Source organism: Hemitrygon akajei, chromosome 28 (assembly GCF_048418815.1).
Source record: "Hemitrygon akajei chromosome 28, sHemAka1.3, whole genome shotgun sequence".
Classification (NCBI taxonomy): domain Eukaryota; kingdom Metazoa; phylum Chordata; class Chondrichthyes; order Myliobatiformes; family Dasyatidae; genus Hemitrygon; species Hemitrygon akajei.
In genome coordinates this window covers 5,595,685-5,619,537 of record NC_133151.1, presented here as the reverse complement: position 1 = coordinate 5,619,537, position 23,853 = coordinate 5,595,685, and the positions used below count along the sequence as shown (strand labels likewise).

Here is a 23,853-nt window from a genome sequence, read left to right as displayed (position 1 = left end):
ACCGTGGCGACCCACTTCCCAGCGCACTCGAACCGGCTCACAAAGCGGCACGCGCCGGCATTGAGGCCGGTCCCAAAGAGGGCGCCAAGCCTGCTTCACCAGTAAGGGGAAAAGCCCGCGCGCGGGACGGGACTGTGAATACGCGCCCCCTACAGCATTCCCGCCCTCCCCGGACAGGATCAGGAAGGCTTTAAAGCGAGGCCGCGAAGTTTGAATAAACCTCTTTTGCAACTGCAGCTCACCGACTCCGTGTCGTTATTGCAGCGCTGCGTGTAGCACACCGCTACAGGACGTCCATTTAGAACAGAGATGAGGAGGAATTTCTTCAGCCAGAGGGTGGTGAATCTGTGGAATTCGTTGCCACAGGCAGCTGTGGAGGCCGGGTCGTTGGGTTATTTACAGCGGAGGTTGACAGGTTCTCTATAAGTAAGGGTGTCAAAGGTTATAGAGAGGAGGCAGGAAAATGGGGTGGAGGGAAAGTAGATCAGCCACGATGGAATGGAGAGATTCGACGGGCTGAATGGCCTAAATCTGCCCCCTGTGTCTTATGGTCTAAATCCGTTGCTGAGATTCCACCATTGGCTGTTAACCCAATACAAGAGATTCTGCAGATGCTGGAAATCCAGAATGCTGGAGAAACTCAACAGGTGAGGAAGAGAATAAACAGTCGACGTTTCTCCAGCAGTTTTTGCCTGCCCAACGCAATACAAATCACCAACAGTCTCAGCATTAACTTCCAAACACATGGATTTGCAACGGTAACCCTTTCCTGACTCCGATCACGTTGAAATTGCAATAAAGAGCTGGCCACAGGAATTAGCGGCGTCACTCTCTTCAACGGTAAAACACGCTGCTCGGGCACCGAGTGAAACGTCCAGAGCGTTAAAATTTTACCATTTTTTATTTCACGTTTTGCTTTAATCTCGAGACAAACAAAGTCTTTTGTTAAAGAAGGCAGGCCCTGCAAAGCCCTGGAGATGGCATGTTTTCTCACTGTCAGGCACTGTGTAGGATCAGGCCGGGGGGACCGCAGCCCCACGCGCTCGGTCTCTCCGCGAGCTTTATAACGGAAGTTGAGTGCAGTGTTGAGGGAAGCTCACTTCTTGCAAACAATCAACACTGCTGAAGGGACTAGGCCTGGAAAAACAAAAGTAAACGGAATTAATCGGCTTAATGAATTGTTCACAGTGCAATCTGCAAAGACTCTTTACTAGTATGGCATGCTAGTGGCCCATCCACTTCAAGGTCTGAGGTGTTGTGCGTTCAGAGATGCTCTTCTGCACACCACTGTTTTTATTTGAGTTGCTGTCACCTTCCTGTCAGCTTGAACCGATTTGGCCAATCTCCTCTGACCTCCCTCACTAATGAGGCATTTTAGAACTGCATGTCTTTCACACCATTCTAGATCAGGGGCTCCTGACCCCTTGGTTAATGGTAGGGGTCCATGGCATAAGAGAGGTTGGGAGTCCCTGCTCTGGAGACTGCTGTGTGTGAAAATCCCAGATCAGCAGTTTCTGAGATACTCAAACCACCCCATCTGGCACCAACAATCATTCCATGCTCAAGTCAGTTAAGATAAAATTTCTTCCCCACTCCGATATCTGGTCTGAACAACAACTGAATCTCTTGACCATGTCTGCATGCTTTCATGCACTGAGTTGCTGTCACGTGATTGGCTCATTAAGATATTTGCATTAACGAATGGGAAGCCCCAGAGAGACATTCTGAAATGATCAATAAACCAATTGTTTGGAATCAAATGACCTTGCCTGGTGCCACAGGGCTGGGTGTCTCTGCACCGCGCCATCCCCTCGCCACTCGTCTCACACCCCTCCAGCCTCGCCATTCCCATCATCCTTTACTCCCACCAGATTTACAAGCTCACTCTCCGTTCCACGTTGCCAAATACAGTACTGTGCAGAAGTCTTAGGCACCCCAGCTACAGACATTTCCACAGTACTGTAGTCATCCCTTCTCAAAGCAAATCGGGGCTGGAATTATAAACTCCAGTGCACAAGGAAAGAATTCCGCCATGAATGGTCCCAAGCCCGCATGCAAAAGGAGGAGCAACCCCATCCCGTTAAAAATCCAAAGCTACAGAAATCCATCATCCCTGGCAGAGTTACCTGGAATGGGAACCGTAACCTCCCTTAATCGCAGGATTCTGCAGGGAGTGGTGCGGACAGCCCCAGCGCATCTGTAGCTGTGAACTTCCCATGATTCAGGACTTTTACAAAGGCAGGTGTGTAAAAAGGGCCCGGAGGATCATTGGGGACCCGAGTCACCCCAACCACAAACTGTTCCAGCTTCTCCCACCAGGCCGCCAGACTGATTAACTCACCCTGATCTGAGCGTATTTCTAGCGACAGTGACTGTTCTATTTATTATAACTTATAAATTAATTACTATGATTGCACATTTAGACAGAGATGTAACATAAAGATTTTTACTCCTGAGGTATGTGAAGGATGTAAGAAATAAAGTCCATTCTATTCAGTTTGGATGGGCTATGTTTGGGGAACAACTTGAAGGACTGGCCCCGGACTGTGGTGAGGCGTGATGGGATTAACTAAGTATGTGGCAAGCTCCTGCCGACAGTAATGTTGAGGTACAGAGCTGGCTGAGTATTGGACCCAGATAAGAGGCAGCAACATTTTCCTTGACACAGCGCGCACCCGTCCCAGGGAATGCTGACAAAGGGGCAGAACCTCTGATGATGTAAACTGACTGTATTGGTGTATTGGAGTAGACTCTCACATGGTGGATTGGATAGTGGACTACTTGACAGATAGACCTCAGTATGTGCGGTTGGGAGACTGTAGGTCTGACACAGTGGTCAGCAGCACAGGAGCGCCACAGGGAACCGTACTCTCTCCGGTCCTGTTCACCCTGTACACATCTGACTTCCAATATAACTCGGAGTCCTGCCATGTGCAGAAGTTCGCTGATGACACGGCCATAGTGGGGTGTGTCAGGAATGGACAGGAGGAGGAGTATAAGAAACTGATACAGGACTTTGTGATATGGTGCAACTCAAACTACCTGCGTCTCAATGTCACCAAGACCAAGGAGATGGTGGTGGACTTTAGGAGATCTAGGCCTCATATGGAGCCAGTGATCATTAATGGAGAATGTGTGGAGCAGGTTAAGACCTACAAGTATCTGGGAGTACAGTTGGACGAGAAGCTAGACTGGACTGCCAACACAGATGCCTTGTGCAGGAAGGCACAGAGTCGACTGTACTTCCTTAGAAGGTTGGCGTCATTCAATGTCTGCAGTGAGATGCTGAAGATGTTCTATAGGTCAGTTGTTGAGAGCGCCCTCTTCTTTGTGGTGGCGTGTTGGGGAGGAAGCATTAAGAAGAAGGACGCCTCACGTCTTAATAAGCTGATAAGGAAGGCGGGCTCTGTCGTGGGCAAAGTACTGGAGAGTTTAACATCGGTAGCTGAGCGAAGGGCGCTGAGTAGGCTACGGTCAATTATGGAAAACCCTGAACATCCTCTACATAGCACCATCCAGAGACAGAGAAGCAGTTTCAGCGACAGGTTACTGTCGATGCAATGCTCCTCAGACAGGATGAAGAGGTCAATACTCCCCAATGCCATTAGGCTTTACAATTCAACTGCCAGGACTTAAGAACTTTTTTTAAAGCTATTATTAATGCTTTTTGAGTTAGTGATTTAGATGCATATCATATTATTACTGAGTTAAGTATTGTATGTAATGAGTTTTTGCTACAACAAGTGTATGGGACATTGGAAAAAATGTTGAATTTCCCCATGGGGATGAATAAAGTATCTATCTATCTATCTATCTATCTAAAAGTTGCATTGTTTGCTGTGTAACCAAAACTATGTAGTCAGCTTTGAGTTTGCTATTTGCTATGCATGTATCCAATTTAGTAGGAGAATGAAATCTTAAGAATGTAGAAGATAATAGTGTGTTAATGAGAGGTAGCTAAGAGATGTAGATTAGAACATGATTAAGTCAATGGGTAGAAACAATAGTGGCGGATGTACTTGTGATACGCAACTGTAGACCGATTGGATATGCTAATTGTGCTGCCTTTATGGCAGTTATTTAGTTTATAATATTTTCGCATAGTAATTTGTTAGCATTTTTCAGTTAAAGTTAGGATTGTTTAAATCAATTGATTTGTCTGTAATACATCGCGGCTGCGATGACGTCACATCCGGGTTCGCCGCGTCTTGTGGGGAATTACCGGTTTGAGATTCACGCAAGGGTGGGGGTCACTCACATGTGCGACCATAACGCTGACTAGGGTCTCTCTATGCACCAAAGACACAGTGAAAGCATCGCTGTAAGTCATTAGATAATCGGTATTTTGAGTTAAAATGTTAACGCCGATTCTGTTAAAAGTAACGACGGTCGGTAAGGTTTACCTTTTCGTCAGTTAAAGAGTCGGGATAGTTTGTATTGAAGTGTATCTAAAGCAGCCAATGGAGCAGCTAGATTCTGACTGTATGCTGCACTTTAATGTAATGTAGTTATTGTAGTTTTACCTTTGCAAGTATTCACAATGTAAATGTGATATTTAGAAGGGAACAAACACTGTACCAATCTTGTATTGTTTTTCAACAGTTTTCACCATGCGTTAATGTGAAGAGTGAACAGTAAATGGTTAATCTTACTGCGGTCTCGTTTGCATTGATTCTGGTTTATCTCGACGTTTACCTCGGCGTTACTTCACACCCGAGCGAGAACGTTACAGTAAAAAAGCGGCATTATCAGGTGTTTAAAGTGCAGCCATGTCAACCCGATCCAGCATCAAGTCGTTGTCAAAGTCATCGTCATCCTGCGATAGGGGCAGTAGGGCATCAAGTAAGGCCACCCAAGCAAGAGCGAAAGCAGAAGCCGCCAAGGTGCGAGCGCGCTTTGCCAAAGAAGAATTAGAAGTAAAGATGAAAGCGGCTGCCAGAGAAGCCGAAAACCAGAAGGAAAAGGCTGCCAGAGAAGCCGAAAACCAGAAGGAAAAGGCTGCCAGAGAAGCCGAAAACCAGAAGGAAAAGGCTGCCAGAGAAGCTGAAAACCAGAAGGAAAAGGCTGCCAGAGAAGCCGAAAACGAATTGGAAAGGAAAAGGGTAGAGGCACGGTTAGAAGTGCTGAAGCTAGAACGAGAAGCAGCAGCTGCCGAGGTGGAAGCAGAGTTAATAGAAGACGCCGAAGAAATGCATGATCCGAAGGACGGAAAATCTACCTCAGAAAAGATCGGATTGGAACGTACAAGGGACTATGTCCAATCTCAAATGGAATGGAAGACTCTTTCTTCCTCTCTTTACTTATTCGATAACGTCCCACTTCACGAGGAGTCTTGGAGAGGCCCGACGGCATCACGTCCATCCGAGGAAGATAATTTACCCTCGCAACTCCGCGATGAACCCAGGAATGCAAGGGCTCACGACAAGTACTTCTCGACACCGAACTTACCGGATTTGGGGAGAAGAGAGGCAAAGACTGAGTCCAGACCAGCAAATCCCATAACAGATGTACGCCCTCAGTCATGTACCTGTGGACATGTTCCCTCAGCCCGCACGCCACCTGCAGACGAATCCGCAGCACGGTATTTCGCACGACGGGATCTCGTCACTTCAGGACTATACCGGTTCGACGATAAACCTGAAAATTACCGTGCATGGTACTCCACTTTCACCAACGCTATCGACGGAGTCCAGCTCAGAGCAACCCAGGAGTTGGATCTTATGGCAAAATGGCTGGGAAAAGAATCATGCGAACAGGTGAGACGCATGCGTTCAGTGTACATCAACAAACCCGAGCTAGCATTGAAGAAAGCATGGGAGAGACTTCAGGAGGGCTACGGAGCCCCCGAAATTATTGAGGCGGCGCTATGCCAACGTTTGGGAAATTTTCCTAAGGTGTCAGCCAAGGACCACACCAAGCTAAGAGAATTTGGAGATTTACTCATGGAGATTCAAGGCGCCAAAGAAGATGGCCACTCAGCTGGTCTAGTATACCTAGACACTCCAACCGGGATTAGACAACTCGTGGACAAACTTCCATTTGGGCTGCAGGACAGGTGGTTGTCCGTTGCCTCAGATTACAAGGAAGAACACGAAGGTCAATTCCCTCCCTTCGAGTATTTCACCAGGTTCGTGTGCAAGGAGGCGAAGAAGCGAAACGATCCTAGCCTCATAGGTCCAGGCAGCAGTACAATTTACACCAAGCCAGATAAATCCACTTCGAATAATTCCAACATTACTAAACCAGTCTCAGCACTTAAGACTCAAGTCCTTACAACTAACAACGACCCTAGCAAGAATTGTCCATTGCATAACAAACCCCACCCTCTCAAAAGATGCAGAACGTTTAGGGAAAAACCCCTCGAAGAGAGGAAGGCCCTTCTCAAGGAGAAAGGAATATGTTTTAGATGCTGTTCCTCGACCTCTCACTGTGTGAGAGAGTGTACGATCGCCGTGAAGTGCCTGGAATGCGATAGCACTAATCACGACTGGGCCATGCATCCTGGCCCGTTACCGCAAACCAACGAAGCTCCTTCACCCCCACAACAGGACGGCGGGGAGTGAGAAGCTCACTCCAGGACAACTGTTGTCAGCTCGAGCTGTACGGAAGTTTGCGGTCAAGCTCAGGCAAGCCGTTCTTGTTCAAAGATCTGTCTCACTAAGGTGTACCCTAAGGGAGCCAAAGACAAGGCCATCAAAGCCTACGTAATTCTGGACGATCAGAGCAACCGCTCGCTAGTCAGTCCAAAGTTCTTTAACTTGTTCAACATTGAGAGTGAGCAGTTCCCATACTACCTTAGAACTTGCTCAGGCAACATGAAAACTTACGGAAGGAGGGCCGAAGGCTTCCAGATCGAGTCCCTGGATGGTAAAGTCCTCATCTGTCTCCCCCCACTCGTAGAGTGCGAGAAAATCTTGAATAACCGCACTGAGATCCCGACGCCAAGTGCGGTGCTACACCAACCCCATCTCCACCACATCGCCAAACACATCCCAGAGCTGGATCCAGAAGCAGAAATACTCCTGCTATTAGGGAGGGATGTTCTCCGGGTACACAAGGTTAGGCAGCAGGTCAATGGACCACACGATGCCCCCTTTGCCCAACGCCTGGATCTGGGCTGGGTGGTGATAGGAGAGGTGTGCCCTGGCAACGAACACAAATCAACGGTTAACACACTCAAGACCAATGTGCTAGAGAGTAGCCGCCATATGATTCTTCAACCCCGCACAAGTTCCATGTGCGTCCAGGAAGCACCACAAGGCTTTAACAAGCGCAAAGTAACTGACGAGACGCTGGGTCAGTCTGTCTTTGCTCATAAGGAGCACGATAATAAACTTGCTCCATCGACTCAAGACGCCATCATCTTAAAAACGGAGGACACCAAGGTCTTCAGAGACAAAGCAAATAGTGGGGTCGCCCCACTACCTTTCAGAGAACCACGCCAGTGCTTGCCAAACAACAAAGAGCAGGCAGTCAAGCGGTTCACGCCCTTGCAAAAAACCACGAAAAGGAGACCTGAGATGCAGCAAAGCATCCGATCGACCCACGAGGTACTGGGCACACCAATGGCAGAGGTCACAGCCATTATGAATGCACGACCACTCCTACCCGTGTTTTCTGACCCGGAAAACCCCTTCATACTGTCGCCATCAATGCTCCTTACGCAGAAGGCAGGAGCTGCCCCTCCACCAGGGGACTTCTCCGATAAGGACCTGTACACAAAGCAATGGAGAAGGGACCTTCAAGTTGGAGATTTAGTCCTGCTCAAGGACAAGCAAATCGCCGGCAACTGCTGGCCAATGGCCAGAATCACTGCCACATTCCCTAGTAGGGATGGACATGTCAGGGAAGTCGAATTGAAAACTACCGACCAAGGCGATGGGAAAATTTACCAAAGGCCTGTTACAGAAGTCATTCTACTTCTACCTAACGACTGATTTAGAGACTGAAGTTCGTATTATGTTCATTGTGACCTTACGAAGGCCAAGCGGGGAGTGTGCTGCCTTTATGGCAGTTATTTAGTTTATAATATTTTCGCATAGTAATTTGTTAGCATTTTTCAGTTAAAGTTAGGATTGTTTAAATCAATTGATTTGTCTGTAATACATCGCGGCTGCGATGACGTCACATCCGGGTTCGCCGCGTCTTGTGGGGAATTACCGGTTTGAGATTCACGCAAGGGTGGGGGTCACTCACATGTGCGACCATAACGCTGACTAGGGTCTCTCTATGCACCAAAGACACAGTGAAAGCAACGCTGTAAGTCATTAGATAATCGGTATTTTGAGTTAAAATGTTAACGCCGATTCTGTTAAAAGTAACGACGGTCGGTAAGGTTTACCTTTTCGTCAGTTAAAGAGTCGGGATAGTTTGTATTGAAGTGTATCTAAAGCAGCCAATGGAGCAGCTAGATTCTGACTGTATGCTGCACTTTAATGTAATGTAGTTATTGTAGTTTTACCTTTGCAAGTATTCACAATGTAAATGTGATATTTAGAAGGGAACAAACACTGTACCAATCTTGTATTGTTATTCAACAGTTTTCACCATGCGTTAAAGTGAAGAGTGAACAGTAAATGGTTAATCTTACTGCGGTCTCGTTTGCATTGATTCTGGTTTATCTCGACGTTTACCTCGGCGTTACTTCACACCCGAGCGAGAACGTTACACTAATACAACTAAATCAGGAGATTGCTATAAAAAATGCTATGTACAAGGATCGGGGCAGTCGGCGACTAGCTCAATGACTGTCTCAGCTTTGATTTGCAAATTAAAGTTTAATACTTCTTGAAGAATCTTCTGCGTCTCCTGGTCGTTTGTGGGGCACGAGAAACCACGACAACTGTACCTCGGACAATACACTCATGGAAACCGTTAAGTGTCCGTGGAGCAAGAATCGGTAACGGAATCGTAGGATTAAACGTTTTTACTGAGTCATGTTAGCAGTGGCAGATGCTGGGCAATTGACAGAGAGGGAGCGACCAACTGGGGCCTGCCGTGGGATGACAATTAACAGCCTCGAAGCTTGAAGGGCTATGTGGAAAAGTCAGGCAGTCCACCATCCTGATCAGCCATTATTGAATGGCAGAGCAGACTCCTCGGCCCAAATGGCACGACAGCGCCTTTACTTCCTTAGGAAAACTGCGGAGTTTCGGCACGACATCAAAAACTTGGACAAACTTCTATGGGTGTGTAGTGGAGAGGGTATTGACTTGGCTGCATTACAGCCTGGTATGGAAACACCAATGCCTTTGAAAGGAAAATCCTGCGAAGGGTAGTGGACTCGGCCCAGTACATCACGGGTAAAGCCCTCCTACACATCTCCATGAAATGAGGCACATCTACACGAAACGCTGTCAAAGAAAAGCAGCTTCCATCAGAGATCCCCACCACCCAGGCCAAGCTCTCTTCTCACTATTACTGTTGGGTAGAAGGTAAAAGAGCCTCAGGACTCACACCACCAAGGTCAGAATGTTATTATCCCCTCAACCATCAGGCTCTTGAACAAAAGGGGATAACCACACTCACTTGCCCATCCATTGAGATGTTCCCACAGTCACACACGCTGCACCCGCAAAGCTAACAGCATTGTGAAGGACCCCACGCACCCCTCATACAAACTCTTCTCCCTCCTGCCGTCTGGGAAAAGGTACCGAAGCATTCGGGCTCTCACAACCAGACTGTGTAACAGTTTCTTCCCCCAAGCTATCAGATTCCTCAGTACTCAGAGTCTAGACTGACATCTACATCATTTATTATTACATTGTAATTTGTCCTCTACTGCACCTATTATTTATTAATTATTGTACTGCCCTGCACTGTTTTGTGCACTTTATGTAGTCCTGTGTAGGTCTGTAGTCTAGTGTAGTTTTTATGTTGTTTTACGTAGTCTAGTGTAGCCGCGTGCTGTCTCACATAGTCTAGAGTAGTTTTGTGTTGTTCCATGTAGCACCAGGGTCCCGGAAAAACGTCATTTTGTTTTTACTGTGCACCGTACCAGCAGTTTGTGGTCCAAATGACAATAAACTTGACTTGACAATGATCTCACTTTACAGACTTACATCTTATCTCACGTTCTCGTTATTTATTGCTATTTATTTATATTTGCATTTGCACAGTTTGCTGTCTTCTGCACTCTGGTTGATCTTTCACTGATCCTGTTTACAGTTACTATTCTATAGATTTGCTGAGGATGCCCGCAGGAAAATGAATCTCAGGGTTGTGTGTGTGCTCTAATAAACTTGGAACTCCCAGTCCAATTTGTTACATTCCAACAGCGCTGCCCGCCCACTGCCACCTCCCTGCCCACGGTACCTAACTCCTGAAGGGGCTTCTCCATGTCCTCCTCGGAGAAGACTTTGCGGGGGAAGGAAGTCATGAGGTTGAAGTTGTCGTTGCTCTCCTGCTGCTGCAGCTGGACGTAGAGCCTGACGGCGGCTAGCTGCTCCCGGCTCTTGAAGGACTGCGTGAGCTGCGTGCCGTCCAGCAGCCGGATCTGGAGAGGGGAGAGCGAGGCAGAGGCAGCGAGTCGTCAGCACGAGCTGTCCTGAGCAACACACACACACACACACACACACACACACACACACGCACAACATGCTGGAGGGACCCAACAGGTCAGAAGAGGGAAATCTGACTAGAGATGACAGTGGAGCATGGAAGGCTGAGGGGCATCACAGGGAGGTGATGGGCAAAATTTAGCAAAATGTTAAGAAGCAGTTCCAGCTCATGAGGGGGGAGCAGAGAGGATAAATGGTTGGTCGAGTGGTGTCGCATGAACAACCTGGCACTCAATGTCAGTAAGACGAAAGAGCTGATTGTGGACTTCTGGAAGGACATGACGAGGGGACACACACCAGTCCTCGTAGAGGGGTCGGGTGGAGAGAGTGAGCAATTTCAAGTTCCTGGTTGTCAATATCTCTGAGAAACTAACATTTTGATGCAGCTATAAAGAAGGCAAGATAGTGGCTATGTTTCATTAGGGGCTTCAGGAGATCTGGTTTGTCAACCAAAACTCTCAAACAGCTACAAACGTACAATAGAGAGCATTCTGACAGGCTTCGATGCTGACTGGTATGGGGGGGTGGGGCGCTACGTGCAGGATCGAAGTAAGCTGCAAAGAGTTGTAAAATTAGTCAGCCCCCATCATGGGTACCAGCCATCTTCAAGGAGTGGTGTACATTATTAAGGACCCCCATCACCCAGGACATTCCCTCTTCTCATTGTTATCGCCGGGAAGGAGGTACAGGAGCCTGAAGGCACACACTCAACGATTCAGGAACAGCTTCTTCCCCTCTGCTGTCAGATCTCTAAATGGACATTGAACCCATTAACACTGCCTCAACTACTCTTTTTTCACTACTTAACTATTTAATAGACACATACTTCTTTAATTTATTCATTTACGGGATGTGGGGACCACCAGCTACACCAGCATTTATTGCCCATCCCTAGTTGCCCCTTGAGAAGGTGGTGATGAGCTGCCTTCTTGTACCGCTGCAGTCCCTGAGGTGTAGGTACACCCCTGGTGCTGTTAGGGAGGCAATTCCACGATTTTGACCCAGTGACAATGAAGGAATGGCCGTATGTTTCCGAGTCAGGATGGTGAGTGACTTGGAGAGGCATTTCCAAGTGGTGGTTGCTGTTCTCGTCCTTCTAGATGGTAGGGGTCGTGGGTCTGGAAGGTGCTGCCTCAGGAACTTTGGTGTGTTGCTTAGATAGTACACACTGCTGCAACTGTTCATTGATGGTGGAGGGGAGATATGGCATAGTGGTAATTATCACCGGATCAGTAATCTAGAGACCCAGTTATACACTTGGGTCATGAGTTTGAATCCCACCATGTATTATTACAATAGGCATCCGTCAGTCTCGTGAGACCATGGATTTGCGCCTTGGAAGGTTTCCAGGGCGCAGGCCTGGGCAGGGTTGTATGGGAGACCGGCAGTTGCCCAAGCTGCAGGCCTTCCCCTCTCCACGCCACCGATGTTGTCCGAGGGAAGGGCACTAGGACCCAAGCAGCTTGGCACCGGTGTCGTCGCAGAGCAATGTGTGGTTAAGTGCCTTGCTCAAGGACACAACACGCTGCCTCAGCTGAGGCTCGAACCAGTGACCTTCAGATCACTAGGCCGACGCCTTATCCACTAGGCCACGCGCCAACACCAGACGGTGAATTTGAATTCAGTAAAAAAACATCTGATGACCATGAAACCTTGTCGATTGTGGTAAAAACCCATCTGGTTCACTAATGTCCTTTCGGGGGAGGAATCCTGCCATCCTGACCTGGTCTGGCCTATCTGTGACTCCAGACCCACAGCAATGTGCTTGACCCTTAAATGCCCTAGCAAGCCAAACCACTACAAAGAAAATATACTGACTGTAATTCAGTTTTCCCCTCTATATTTATCATGTACTGCTGCCTTAAAGGAATTCCACGACATATGCCGGTGGTATTAAGCCCGATTCCGATTCTACTCCGTCGGAGCGACCGTCGGCTCTCCGCCTACCTGCCCACGGGGCAAGCGAAAGGTGGAGGACTCCGGCTGTGAAGTACTCACCTGCAACCGGCATTCGTCGTACTCCCGCTTGACCGGAGGTGCCTGGCTGGACTGAGGAACCACTGGCGTTGGCTGTGCCGGGGGGGCTGCAGCTGTAACTCCACCGCCAAACTGCGGACCACCGTTGGTGTGGGGGGAGAAGGAGTGTGTGGAGAAGGCGGGGATAAAAAGTGACAAGTTTCAACAAGGCGTTCCGCCCGGGGAGAACGGGAAACGAAAGTGACGAGTTTCATCGGGGCATTCCGTGCGGGGAGGTGGGAATAACAGATGACAAGGCTCAATAGGATGTTCCGCGTGGGATGAGAGCCCTCCCAGCATCACCCCGGCTGGGCATTTGGAAGAGACCCCCCCCTCCCCCCCCCCACACAAAGCTTAGTCGGCAGCCCTCATTCCGGCAACGGCTGGGCTTTATAGGCCAAGTACAACAGTAGAAGCCTTTCAGCCCCATGCTAGCAGAGCAACACCATGTCTCAGTTACCCCTCCCCATAGCTCTGCGTCTGACTCTCCCTCACGACCAGCAACCTGACTCGCCTTCACCGACGTCTAATTAACCTCCCAGAGTTTGGGACGTGGGAGGAAACCGGAGCACTTTTTAAGCTCCTTCAGATCAATCTAACCCTTCTCTCCCACACAGCCCTACTTTTTTCTGTCATCCATCTTAAGGGTATCTTAAATGCCCCTAATGTACCCGCCTGTACCACCACACCTGGTAACGCGTTCCATGCATCCACCACTCTCTGTGCAAGGAATCTACCTCTGACATCCCCCCCATATTTTCCTTTAATCGCCTTATAATTAAGTTATAAATAATCGCCTTATAATTTCTGTCTGCATTCTAAGTTCCCATGCAGCTATGATTGTATGGGCTGGCTGGTGGCGTAGGGCATCAGCGCCGGAAGGCTCCTGAGTTCATATTAGCCATTTCTGCCCTGGGGGAAAAAAAAATCAATCTATGCCTCTTATCATCTTGTGCACCTCAGCAATCACCTCTCATCCTCCTTCGCTCCAAAGGAAAAAGCCCTAGTTTACAGTACAGACCCTTCAGCCCACAATGTGGTGCTGACCCATCTTTCCCACATTGCCATTTCTTTCATCTACGTGATTGTCTTATTGGCCCTTCTCACGCCTCTTGGCACATCGGGCGGCATTTTCCCCCCATTTCCATTGCAGTTGACCGTTTTTGTTTTTGGGAGTTGCTAGCTCCACGCTCAACCCAGCACGGATGGAAAGCATGCAAACAGCCGGCCGGATTCGAACCCGGGACCACCGGCCTCGAAGTCCAACGCTGATGCCTCTACACCGTCGGCCGGCCATGTCCCCATCTAAAGATTCTCTCAAATATCCCTAATGTGTCTGCTTCTACCAACCACCCCCTGCAGCATTGAGATTAAAATCTCCTCTGTACCCTCTCTAAAGTGACCATTAGGTTCACTTAAGAGGCTCTTCGATAGGCACATGGATGATAGAAAAATAGAGGGCTATGTAGGAGTAAAGTGTTAGAAGGAGTTTAAAGGTTCACCACAACATTGTGGTCGAACGGCCTGTTCTACATTCACTGCACTGCCACTGCAGAACAAATTTAATGACGCATGTCAGTGATAAACCTGATTCCAATCAGATCACTCCCCGTAGTTCAGACCATAAGATATCGGAGCAGAATTAGGCCGTTTGGCCATCACGTCTGCTCCACCATTTCATCAAAGCTGATCCAATTTTCCTCTCGGCCTTCTCCCTGTACCCCTACATGCCCTGACCAATCAAGAATCTATCAGCCGCTGCCTTGAATATGCAGCACAGAGACTTGGCCTCCACAGCTGCCTGTAGGGAAGGGCTGGTGATATCAGCCGGAGGCCCTACCCGGATCAGAACCCCGCTGGAGACGTCCAATAGCCAAGTGACACCATCATTTCCACCACCCCCACACAGCCGCGCAAGGAGACAGGGTGGTGAGGTGGCGTTTAGCACGTAGGTCTTTATCAGTCAAGGCATTGGGTTTACGAGCAGGGACATGATGTTGCAGTTACACAAGTCCTTGGGAGTGTCGTGTACAGCTCTGACGACCCTGTTCTCGGAAAGACATTGACATGCAGCTCCAGCTGAAAGATCAGGGTTCAATTCCCGCCGCTGTCTGCGTTCGCCCCGTGACCGCGTGGGTTTCCTCCGAGTGCTCCAGTTTCCTCCCACAGTCCAAATACGTACTGGTTAGGGTCAGTGAGTTGGGGGGCGTGCTAGGTTGGTGCCGGGAGATTCACGACACCTGCGGACCGCCCGTGGCACATTATCGAAACAAACAACAAATTTCACCATACACGTGACAAATATGTCACGGTGGCGTGGTGGTTTACAGGCGACCCGGGTTCAATTCCCACCACTGCCCGTAAGGAGTTTGTACGTTCTCCCCGTGACCAGGTGGATTTCCTCCGGGAGCTCTGGTCTTCTCCCACAGCCCAAAGATGTACCAGTTGGTAGGTTAATTGGTCACTGTAAATTGTCCCGTCATTAGGCTAGGGTTAAATTGGTGGCTTACTGTGTAGCGTGGCTCAAAGGGCCATAGATATAGAGTAGAATTAGGCCACTTGGCCCATCGTCTGCCCCTCCATTTCATCATGGCTGATCTACTTTTCCCCTCAGACACAATCTCCGGCCTTCTCCCCATATCCCTTCATGCCCTGACCAATCAAGAATCTATCAATCTCATTTTTAAATACATGTAAAGACTTGTCCTCCAAAGCTGCCCGTGGCAAAGAATTCCAAAGGTTCACCACTCTCTGGCCGAAGAAATTCCTCATCTCCATTCTAGAAGGACGCAACTATGTTCTGAGGCTGTGCCCTCTGGTCTCAGATTCTCCCACTGTCGGAAACATCCTCTCCACATCCACTCTATCTGTGTCCTCTGGTTCTAGACTCCCCCAGTATAGGAAACATCCTCTCCACATCCACTGTACTGTGTCCTCTGGTCCCAGACTCCCCCACTATAGGAAACATCCTCTCCACATCCACTCTGTGTCCTCTGGTCCTAGACTCCCCCACTGTAGGAAACATCCTCTCCACATCCACTCTATCTATGCCCTCTGGTCCCAGACTCCCCCACTATAGGAAACATCCTCTCCACATCCACTCTATCGACAGCTTTCAACATTCAATGGGTTTCAGTGAGGTCACCCCTCATTCTTCTGAATTCCATTGGATACAGGCCCACAGTCGCCAAACGCTCTTCGTATGACAAGCTATTCAATCCTGGAATCCTGGGATTTTTCTGAACCTTCCTTGAAGCCTCTCCAGTGTCAGCACATCCTTTCTAAGGCAAGGGGACCAAAACTGCCCACAAGGCTCCGTGCACAACCCCAACGTATCAATGTTCAGAACCATCTGTCTGGACGGCACACAAACGAAGATCTCTCATTTCATTTTATTTTGAGATACAGAGCGGAACAGACCCTCCCAGCCCTTCGGGCTGTGCCCGCCAGCAACCCACTAACGTAACCCTAGCGCCTCGTTGCAGGGCAGTGTGTAACGCCTGGTACATCTTTGGATTGTGGGAGGCCGGAAGAGGCTATCCTACATTGTAATTCATCTAAAACACATCACACTCATCTTTCAAGGGTGCAGAAGAGATTTACAAGGACGATGCCTGAGCTCAAGGGTGAGAATTATAGGGAGAGGTTGTCTTAAATTCCTTGCGTAACAGGATAACGAGGTGACCTCACAGGAGTTTATAATATTGTGAGGGGTAGGGATAAGGTTCCCCAGGGTTGGCGAGTCCGAATTCAGAGGGCACCAGTACAAGAGGAAAGAGTGGTGGTAACTCCTTTACACAGAGGGTGAGTTGAGCACCCGGAACGAGCTCAAAGACGGGTGACTGAGACCAGTACGATTACAGCAGCTGAGGGGTATTTGGAATGGCATGGGGCGAGGGCTTCACACCGAATGTGGGACGCGCAGGGGAGCTGCTGCGAACGGAACGGGCCAGTCCCCACAACGTGGCGCTTGCCGAAGTTCACCCGCTGGGATAAGAACATAAGAAATAGGGGCAGGAGTCGGCCATCTGGCCCATCGAGCCTGCCCCGCCATTCAATAAGATCATGGCCGATCTGTCCATAAACTCCGCTCCATCTACCTGCCTTCTCCCCATAACCCTTAATTCCCTTACTATGTAAAAACCTATCTAACTGTTTCTTAAATACACTTAATGAGGAAACCTCAACTGCTTCCCTGGGCAGAGAATTTTACAGATTCACCACTCTCTGGGAAAAAAGTTTCTCCTCATCTCTGTCCTCCCCGAATCTTGAGGCGATATCTCCTAGCGCTAGTCTCACCTACTAATGAAAACAACTTTCCTACTATCTTATGTAACCCTATCAAAATTTTGTATGTTTCTACAAGATCCCCTCTCATTCTTCTGAACTCCAGAGAATACAGTCCCAGGCGACTCAATCTGTCCTCGTAGGTTAACCCCTTCATCTCTGGAATCAACCTGGTGAACCTCCTCTGCACCACCTCCAAAGCCAGTATATCCTTCCTCGAGTAAGGAGACCAGAACTGCACACAGTACTCCAGGTGCGGCCTCACCAGTGCCCTGTACAGTCGCAGCATGATCTCCCTGCTCTGGATCACAGAGCTGCTTCACGGTTACAGTCGGCTGTTGGGATCGCAGGGGGAAAATGGGGCGGAAGGTTTTCACCCAGAGGGAGGGCATCTGGAATTGACCGTAGATCATTCCCAAGGTCGATGGGGGTGGGTGGGGGGGGGGGGGGGGGAACGGTGCGGACGCAAAATAACACCCTCCACCCCGCCCTTGCAAGGTCTAAACTTATGGAGGGAACTCTCGTTTACGCTACTCACCTTCAGGGCTCTCTCCGCCTTGTCTCTCTCGATCTTTTCCCGAACTCGCTGCCTAAAAAGTGGAAGAAGTGAAGGACACTGGTTAAGAGAGACGCATTAGAGACACACCTACACACAGAACGCTGGAGGAACTCAGCAAGCCAGGTAGCCCTTATGGAAAACAGTGAACAGTTGACGTTTTGGGCAGAGAGAAGGAAGGGGGAAGGTGCCAGAATAAAAAGGTGGGGGGGAGGGGGGGGAAGGAAAGGAGGTTTTGCTTCAAAGTAGCACCTCATTCTGTCCGGGTACCCTCCAACCTGATGGTATAAATATCGACTTCTCCCTCAGGTGAACAAATTTAACCCCCCCCCTTCCTTTCTCCCAGTGTCCACTCTCCTCTCCTGTCAGATTCCTTCTTCTCCAGCCTTTGACCTTTACCACCCACCCAGCTTCTCCTATCATCTTCCAGCTAGTCCTGTTCCCCTCCACCCCTCACCTTATCCTGCACTCTTTCAACCTTAGGTAGGTCTTTCCTGAAGTTAGGTGACCAAAACTGCACACAATACTCCAAGTTAGGCCTCACCAATGTCTTATACAACTTCAACATAACGTCCCAACTCCTGGACTTGATACTTTGACTCATGAAGGCCAACGTGTCAGGAAACTTTCTTTATGGCCCCCTCAGCCTATGCCGTCACTATCAATGGATTGCGGACCTGAATTCCCAGATCCCCTTGTTCTCCTGCAGACCCCTGCCGCTCACTGTGGAGGACCAACCCTGGCTGGTCCAACCGGGTGTAACACCTTGCACTTGTCCGCATTAAATCCCATCTGCCCTTTTCCCAGCTGTTCCAGATCCCTCTGCAAGCCATGATAGCCTTCCTCGCTGTCCACTACACCCCCAGTCCTGGTGTCATCCACAAATTTACTAATCCGGTTAACCACATTATCATCCAGAGCATATGTGTCAAGATGACAAACAACAATGGGCCCAGCACAGATCCCTGCGGCACTCCACTAGTCACAGGCCTCCAGTCAGAGAGTCAACTGTCTACTCCCACTCTCTGGCTTCTCCCACAAAGCCAGTGTCTAATCCAATTTACTACCTCACCCTGAATGCCAAGTGACTGAACCTTCTCGACCAGCCTCCCGTGCGGGACCTTGTCAAATGCCTTGCTGATGTCCACGTAGACAACATCCACTGCCTTGCCTTCATTCACTTTCCTGCAGGGTTCAAGAAGGTTGACTTCAAAGAGAGGTTGGATGGAAATAAAGACTGCTGGACAAGCGTTGGAGACCTGTTGCTCAGAGTACTGATCCAGTGTAACTTTGTATGACATTGTCCAAGGCAAATTCTCTGAGTGCTACAAGATGCAAGAGCAGTGCTATGGAGCTCCCTCCACACCATCCCATCACATACCCAAAGGTCAGACACAGAGTGAAGCTCCCTCCACACCGTCCCATCACACACTCCCGGGGTCAGACACAGAGTGAAGCTCCCTCCACACCGTCCCATCACACACTGCCAGGGTCAGACACAGAGTGAAGCTCCCTCCACACCGTCCCATCACACACTGCCAGGGTCAGACACAGAGTGAAGCTCCCTCCACACCGTCCCATCACACACTCCCGGGGTCAGACACAGAGTGAAGCTCCCTCCACACCGTCCCATCACACACTCCCGGGGTCAGACACAGAGTGAAACTCCCTCCACACCGTCCCATCACACACTCCCGGGGTCAGACACAGAGTGAAGCTCCCTCCACACCGTCCCATCACACACTCCCGGGATCAGACACAGAGTGAAGCTCCCTCCACACCGTCCCATCACACACTCCCGGGGTCAGACACAGAGTGAAGCTCCCCCCACACCGTCCCATCACACACTCCCGGGGTCGGACACAGAGTGAAGCTCCCTCCACACCGTCCCATCACACACTCCTGGGGTCAGACACAGAGTGAAGCTCCCTCCACACCGTCCCATCACACACTCCCGGGGTCAGACACAGAGTGAATCTCCCTCCGCACTGTCCCATCACACACTCCCGGGATCAGACACAGAGTGAAGCTCCCTCCACACCGTCCCATCACACCCTCCCGGGGTCAGACACAGAGTGAATCTCCCTCTACACCGTCCCATCACACACTCCCAGGGTCAGACACAGAGTGAATCTCCCTCCACACCGCCCCATCACACACTCCCGGGGTCAGACACAGAGTGAAGCTCCCTCCACACCGTCCCATCACACACTCCCCGGGGGTCAGACACAGAGTGAAGCTCCCTCCACACCGTCCCATCACACACTCCCTGGGTCGGACACAGAGTGAATCTCCCTCCACACCGCCCTGCGGCTCCGGTTACCTGGCTCTGATGTCTTCCATCTTCTCCCTTCGGCGTTCCTCAGCGACCTTCTTCATCTCCTCCTCCTGGAGCTTCTGCCGGATCATTGAGAGCTCCTGGCCCTGCTTCCGCCTCTGCTTCTCCCGGCTGACCTCGTCTCGCTTCTCGCGCTCCTCCCGCTCCAGCTGCCGCTGCTTCATCAGCTCCTCCAGCCTGTGGGCAACGGACCGCACGTCAGGCCGCTGGACCCTTCCCACCCATCGCCGGGGAATAAAGCGCAGCAGGCCGGCGTGGCGGGTAGATCCAGACTTATTTGTCGCGTCGTCTGCGGCAACAACCCAAGGGAGCGCTGGGGGGGTGGCTGCCCGCAACCGTCGTCACACGTTCTGGCACCAACATTACCCACAATGCTCGGCAGAACCAGACAAGCGACAACGCGCCACATTCAAATAAGGGATTTTGTTTTAAATTAAAACAAACCGCGTACAGTACAAGTTTCTAATTCTCACTGACTGGAGTAGCACCGCAGTCTCGTTGTCTTGAGCAATGACAGTGAAGCTCTATTCCGTTCTTTTCTATTTTAAGAACAGCAGCCACAAAACACCAACAGCAGAACAAGGCAGTCGACATTTTGGGCCCTGACCCTTCATCGGGACTGGAATGGAAGGGGGAAGAAGCCAGAATAAGCTGGTGGTTGGGAGGGGAATGTGTACACACTGGCAGGTGATTAAGTGAGACCAAGTGACGGGGGAAGTGGGTGGGTGCAGGAGAGAGGGGGTGAAGGAAGAAACTGAAAGGTGGGTAAAGCTAAAGGTCTGAAGAGGGAGGAACCTGATAGGAGGAGGGGGGAACCACGGAAGTAAGGGAAGGAAGTGGGGGCCCACAGAGTGGAGGAGGCAGGTGAGGAGAAAAGGAGGGGTGAGAGGTGAACCGGAATGGGAACTAGAGAAAGGGAGAAGAGTGACGCGTGGGGGAAGGGGTTTATTTAAATCTTGCATCCATTCCACAACTTGAAGGAATAAAAATCTTTGTTATGACTTTATCACAGTGTATAGGCATGTGAATTTATAACCCTAATGTCCTGTAGCCTGTTGGTTCCAGCTTTAATGCTGCTGCACCATTTGCCAGACTGAAGCTGCTGGAACAGTTCACGGTCGGGGTGGCTGGCGTCCCCGATGATCTCCCAGGCCTTCTTTCTGCACCTGCTGCTGTAAATGTCCTCAATGGAGGGAAGTTTGCGTCCACAGATGTGCCGGGCTGTCCGTACCACTCTCCGCAGTGCCCAGCGATCGAGGTTGGTGTGGTTCCCGTACCAGGCGGTGATACAGCCAGTCAGGATGCTCTCACTGGTGGCCCCATAGAAGGTCTTGAGGATCTGGGGGCCCATGCCGAACTTCTTCAGTCGCCTGAGGTGGAAGAGACGCTGTTGGGCTTTTTTTTTGCCACAAAGCCGGTGTGTACGGTCCAGGTGAGATCATCGGTGATGTGTACACCGAGGAACTTGAAACTACTCTCCCTCTCAACTGCAGTCTCTTTCACGTTGATCGGGGTGAGCCTCTCTCCGTTCCTCCTGTAATCCACAATCAGCCCTTGTTATCCTGGCCTCACTGTGTCAGGGGGGCCGTCCTCCCCTCTGTAGGCTGTCTCGTCCCCGCTAGAAATAAGGCCGGTCAAAGTCGTGTCATCTGCGAATTTGATGAGCAGATTGGAGCCCTGTGCGGCAGCACAGTCGCGGGTGTAAAGGGAGACAGGGAGGGGACTCAGGACACAACCCTGGGGGGGGGGGAGGGCACCTCTGCTGAGGGGCAGAGGCGAGGGAGCCCATCCTTACCACCTGTCAGCAATCCGATAGGAAGCCTGGGGTCCAGCTGCAGAAGGCGGGCTGCGGGCCGAGGTCCCTGAGCTTCCTGTCGGGTCTGGAGGGAACTATGGTGTTGAATGCTGAACTGTAGCCCAGGAACAGCATTCTAACGTATGCATCTCTCTTCTGCAGGTGAGTGAGGACGGTGTGTAGCGCTGTGGCTGCGGCATCATTGGAAGACAGGTTCTGTTGGTAGGAGCATTGTCGGGGGGTCCAGTGTGGGTGGTAGCATGCTGCAGGTGTAATCTTTAAACAGTCTCTCAAAGCATTTGCTTATGATTGAGGTGAGTGCAACAGGGCGCCAATCGTTCAGGCATGCCACTTTGGTTTTCTTAGGCACAGGGAACACTGATGGGACAATTTGAAAGACCAGGGCACTGCACACTGGGAGAGGGAGAGATTAAAAATGTCCGTAAACACACCAGCAGTAAATTAATGGATCAAGGATCAACTTTATTCACCATGACGCTCAGTGGCCACTTTATTAGGTACACTGTGCACCTGCTCATTAATCCAATCAGCCAATCACGTGGCAGCAACTCAATGCATCAAAGCATGCAGATACGGTCAAGAGGTTCAGTTGTTGTTCTAACCAAACATTATAATAAGGGAAGAAATGTGATCTGAGTGACTTTGACCGTGGAATGATGGTTGGTGCCAGATGGGGTGGTTTGAGTATCTTTGGAACTGCTAATCTCCTGGAATTTTCATGCATAACAGTCTCAAGAGTGAATGGTGCGAAAAATTAAAAAAAAATACGGTGAGCGGCAGTTCTGTGGGCGAAAATGCCTTTTTAATGAGAGATGTCAGAGGAGAACGGCCAGACTGGTTCAAGTTGGTAACTCAAATAACCACTCTTTACAACAGTGGTGTGCAGAAGAGCATCTCTGAACGCACAACACATCGGATGTGATGTTGAGGCTCTATAAGGCACTCGTGAGACCACACTTGGAGTGTTGTGTGCAGTTTTGAGCTCCTTGTTTTAGAAAGGATATACTGACATCGGAGAGGGTTCAGAGAAGATTTACGAGAATGATTCCAGGAAGATCTGGCAGCTCTTAGCCTGTATTCCCTGGAGTTCAGGAGAATGAGGGGGTAATCTCATAGAAACATTCTGAATGTTAAAAGGCCGGAACAGATTAGATATGGCAAAGTTATTTCCCATGGTAGGGGAATTTAGGACAAGAGGGTACGACTTCAGAATTGAAGGACGTCATTTAGAAAAGATATGCGGAGAAATTACTTTAGTCAGAGGGTGGTAAATCTGTGGAATTTGTTGCCATGAACGGCTGTGGAGGCCAAGTCATTGGGTGCATTTAAGGCAGTGATAGATAGCTTCTTGATTAGCCAGGGCATCAAAGGGTATGGGGTGAAAGCAAGGGAGTGGGGATGTCTGGAAGAATTGGATCAGCCCATGATTGAATGGCTGAGCAGACTCGATGGGCCGAATGGCCTACTCCTGCTCCTATATCTTATGGTCTTTGGAACCTTGAAGTGGATGGGCTACAGCAGCAGAAGATCACACCAGGTTCTACTCCTATCCCCAATAACGCGGCCACTGAGTGAACATTTACGTTTGAGGAACTTGCCGTGGTGTGTCGGTGTGACATGTAACAAAAATAAACATTTCAGAATTGTAAAGAATAAGAATTATATAAAGTAAAATCAGAGATTAAAGTACAGATATTTATCCATAAATATTAGCACATATTTACAATGTAAAGTGTAATAAAAAGCAATTTGAAGTGTTTGCAGTGCACTGACATGGTAATAGGTAGAGGGGGGTGTGGGGGGAGCTAACTAAAATGGTTGATCTGATTAACTGCCAGGGGGAGAAATGCTGGATTGGCTGATGACAACTACGTCCCATCATATGATCCAATTCGATCCAAGTCCCCGACTGGAAGTTCAAGTTAATCCCAGTAGAGTCTCAGCTATACCCGTGAACTGCGGGGGGGATCATATAGTTTTACCTGTACCCTTGTCAGAGCAACCACTGGCTGGCCCGACTGAGTGACGGGCTCAGGGAGCCAATCCTGATCTCTGCCATAGGCAAAGAGGACCTTAAGTCCAGAAGGAACTAGATAGCCGGTACCGAACAGTTACCTCCTCAGCTGTTCCTTCTTCTCCTCTTCTGATAGTGAGGCATTCTGCTGAACTTGCCTGGTATTTTCTGCGGGAAGGGATACGATCAGTTAGTGAGTGGGGGGGGGGGGGTGCACTTGACAATGGAATGGGGCGCACAGGAAGGTAATACTTCCAGACACCCCCC

General features: G+C 49.7%; 1 protein-coding gene across 1 annotated transcript in view; it reads right to left on the bottom strand.

Annotated features, from left to right (window-relative positions):
* Nucleotides 1-882: 882 nt before the first annotated feature.
* ubxn1 (UBX domain protein 1) overlaps nucleotides 883-23,853 on the bottom strand; it is a 39,221-nt gene continuing 16,250 nt past the window's right edge. The window contains exons 5-10 of the mRNA XM_073031233.1: nucleotides 23,688-23,754; nucleotides 19,742-19,933; nucleotides 17,401-17,452; nucleotides 12,558-12,668; nucleotides 10,315-10,495; nucleotides 883-1,137 (exon numbers count right to left, since the gene is read on the bottom strand). Coding sequence (XP_072887334.1) covers nucleotides 1,097-1,137; nucleotides 10,315-10,495; nucleotides 12,558-12,668; nucleotides 17,401-17,452; nucleotides 19,742-19,933; nucleotides 23,688-23,754 — 644 coding nt within the window. The 3' untranslated portion in view covers nucleotides 883-1,096. The remainder of the gene's footprint in view (nucleotides 1,138-10,314; nucleotides 10,496-12,557; nucleotides 12,669-17,400; nucleotides 17,453-19,741; nucleotides 19,934-23,687; nucleotides 23,755-23,853) is intronic.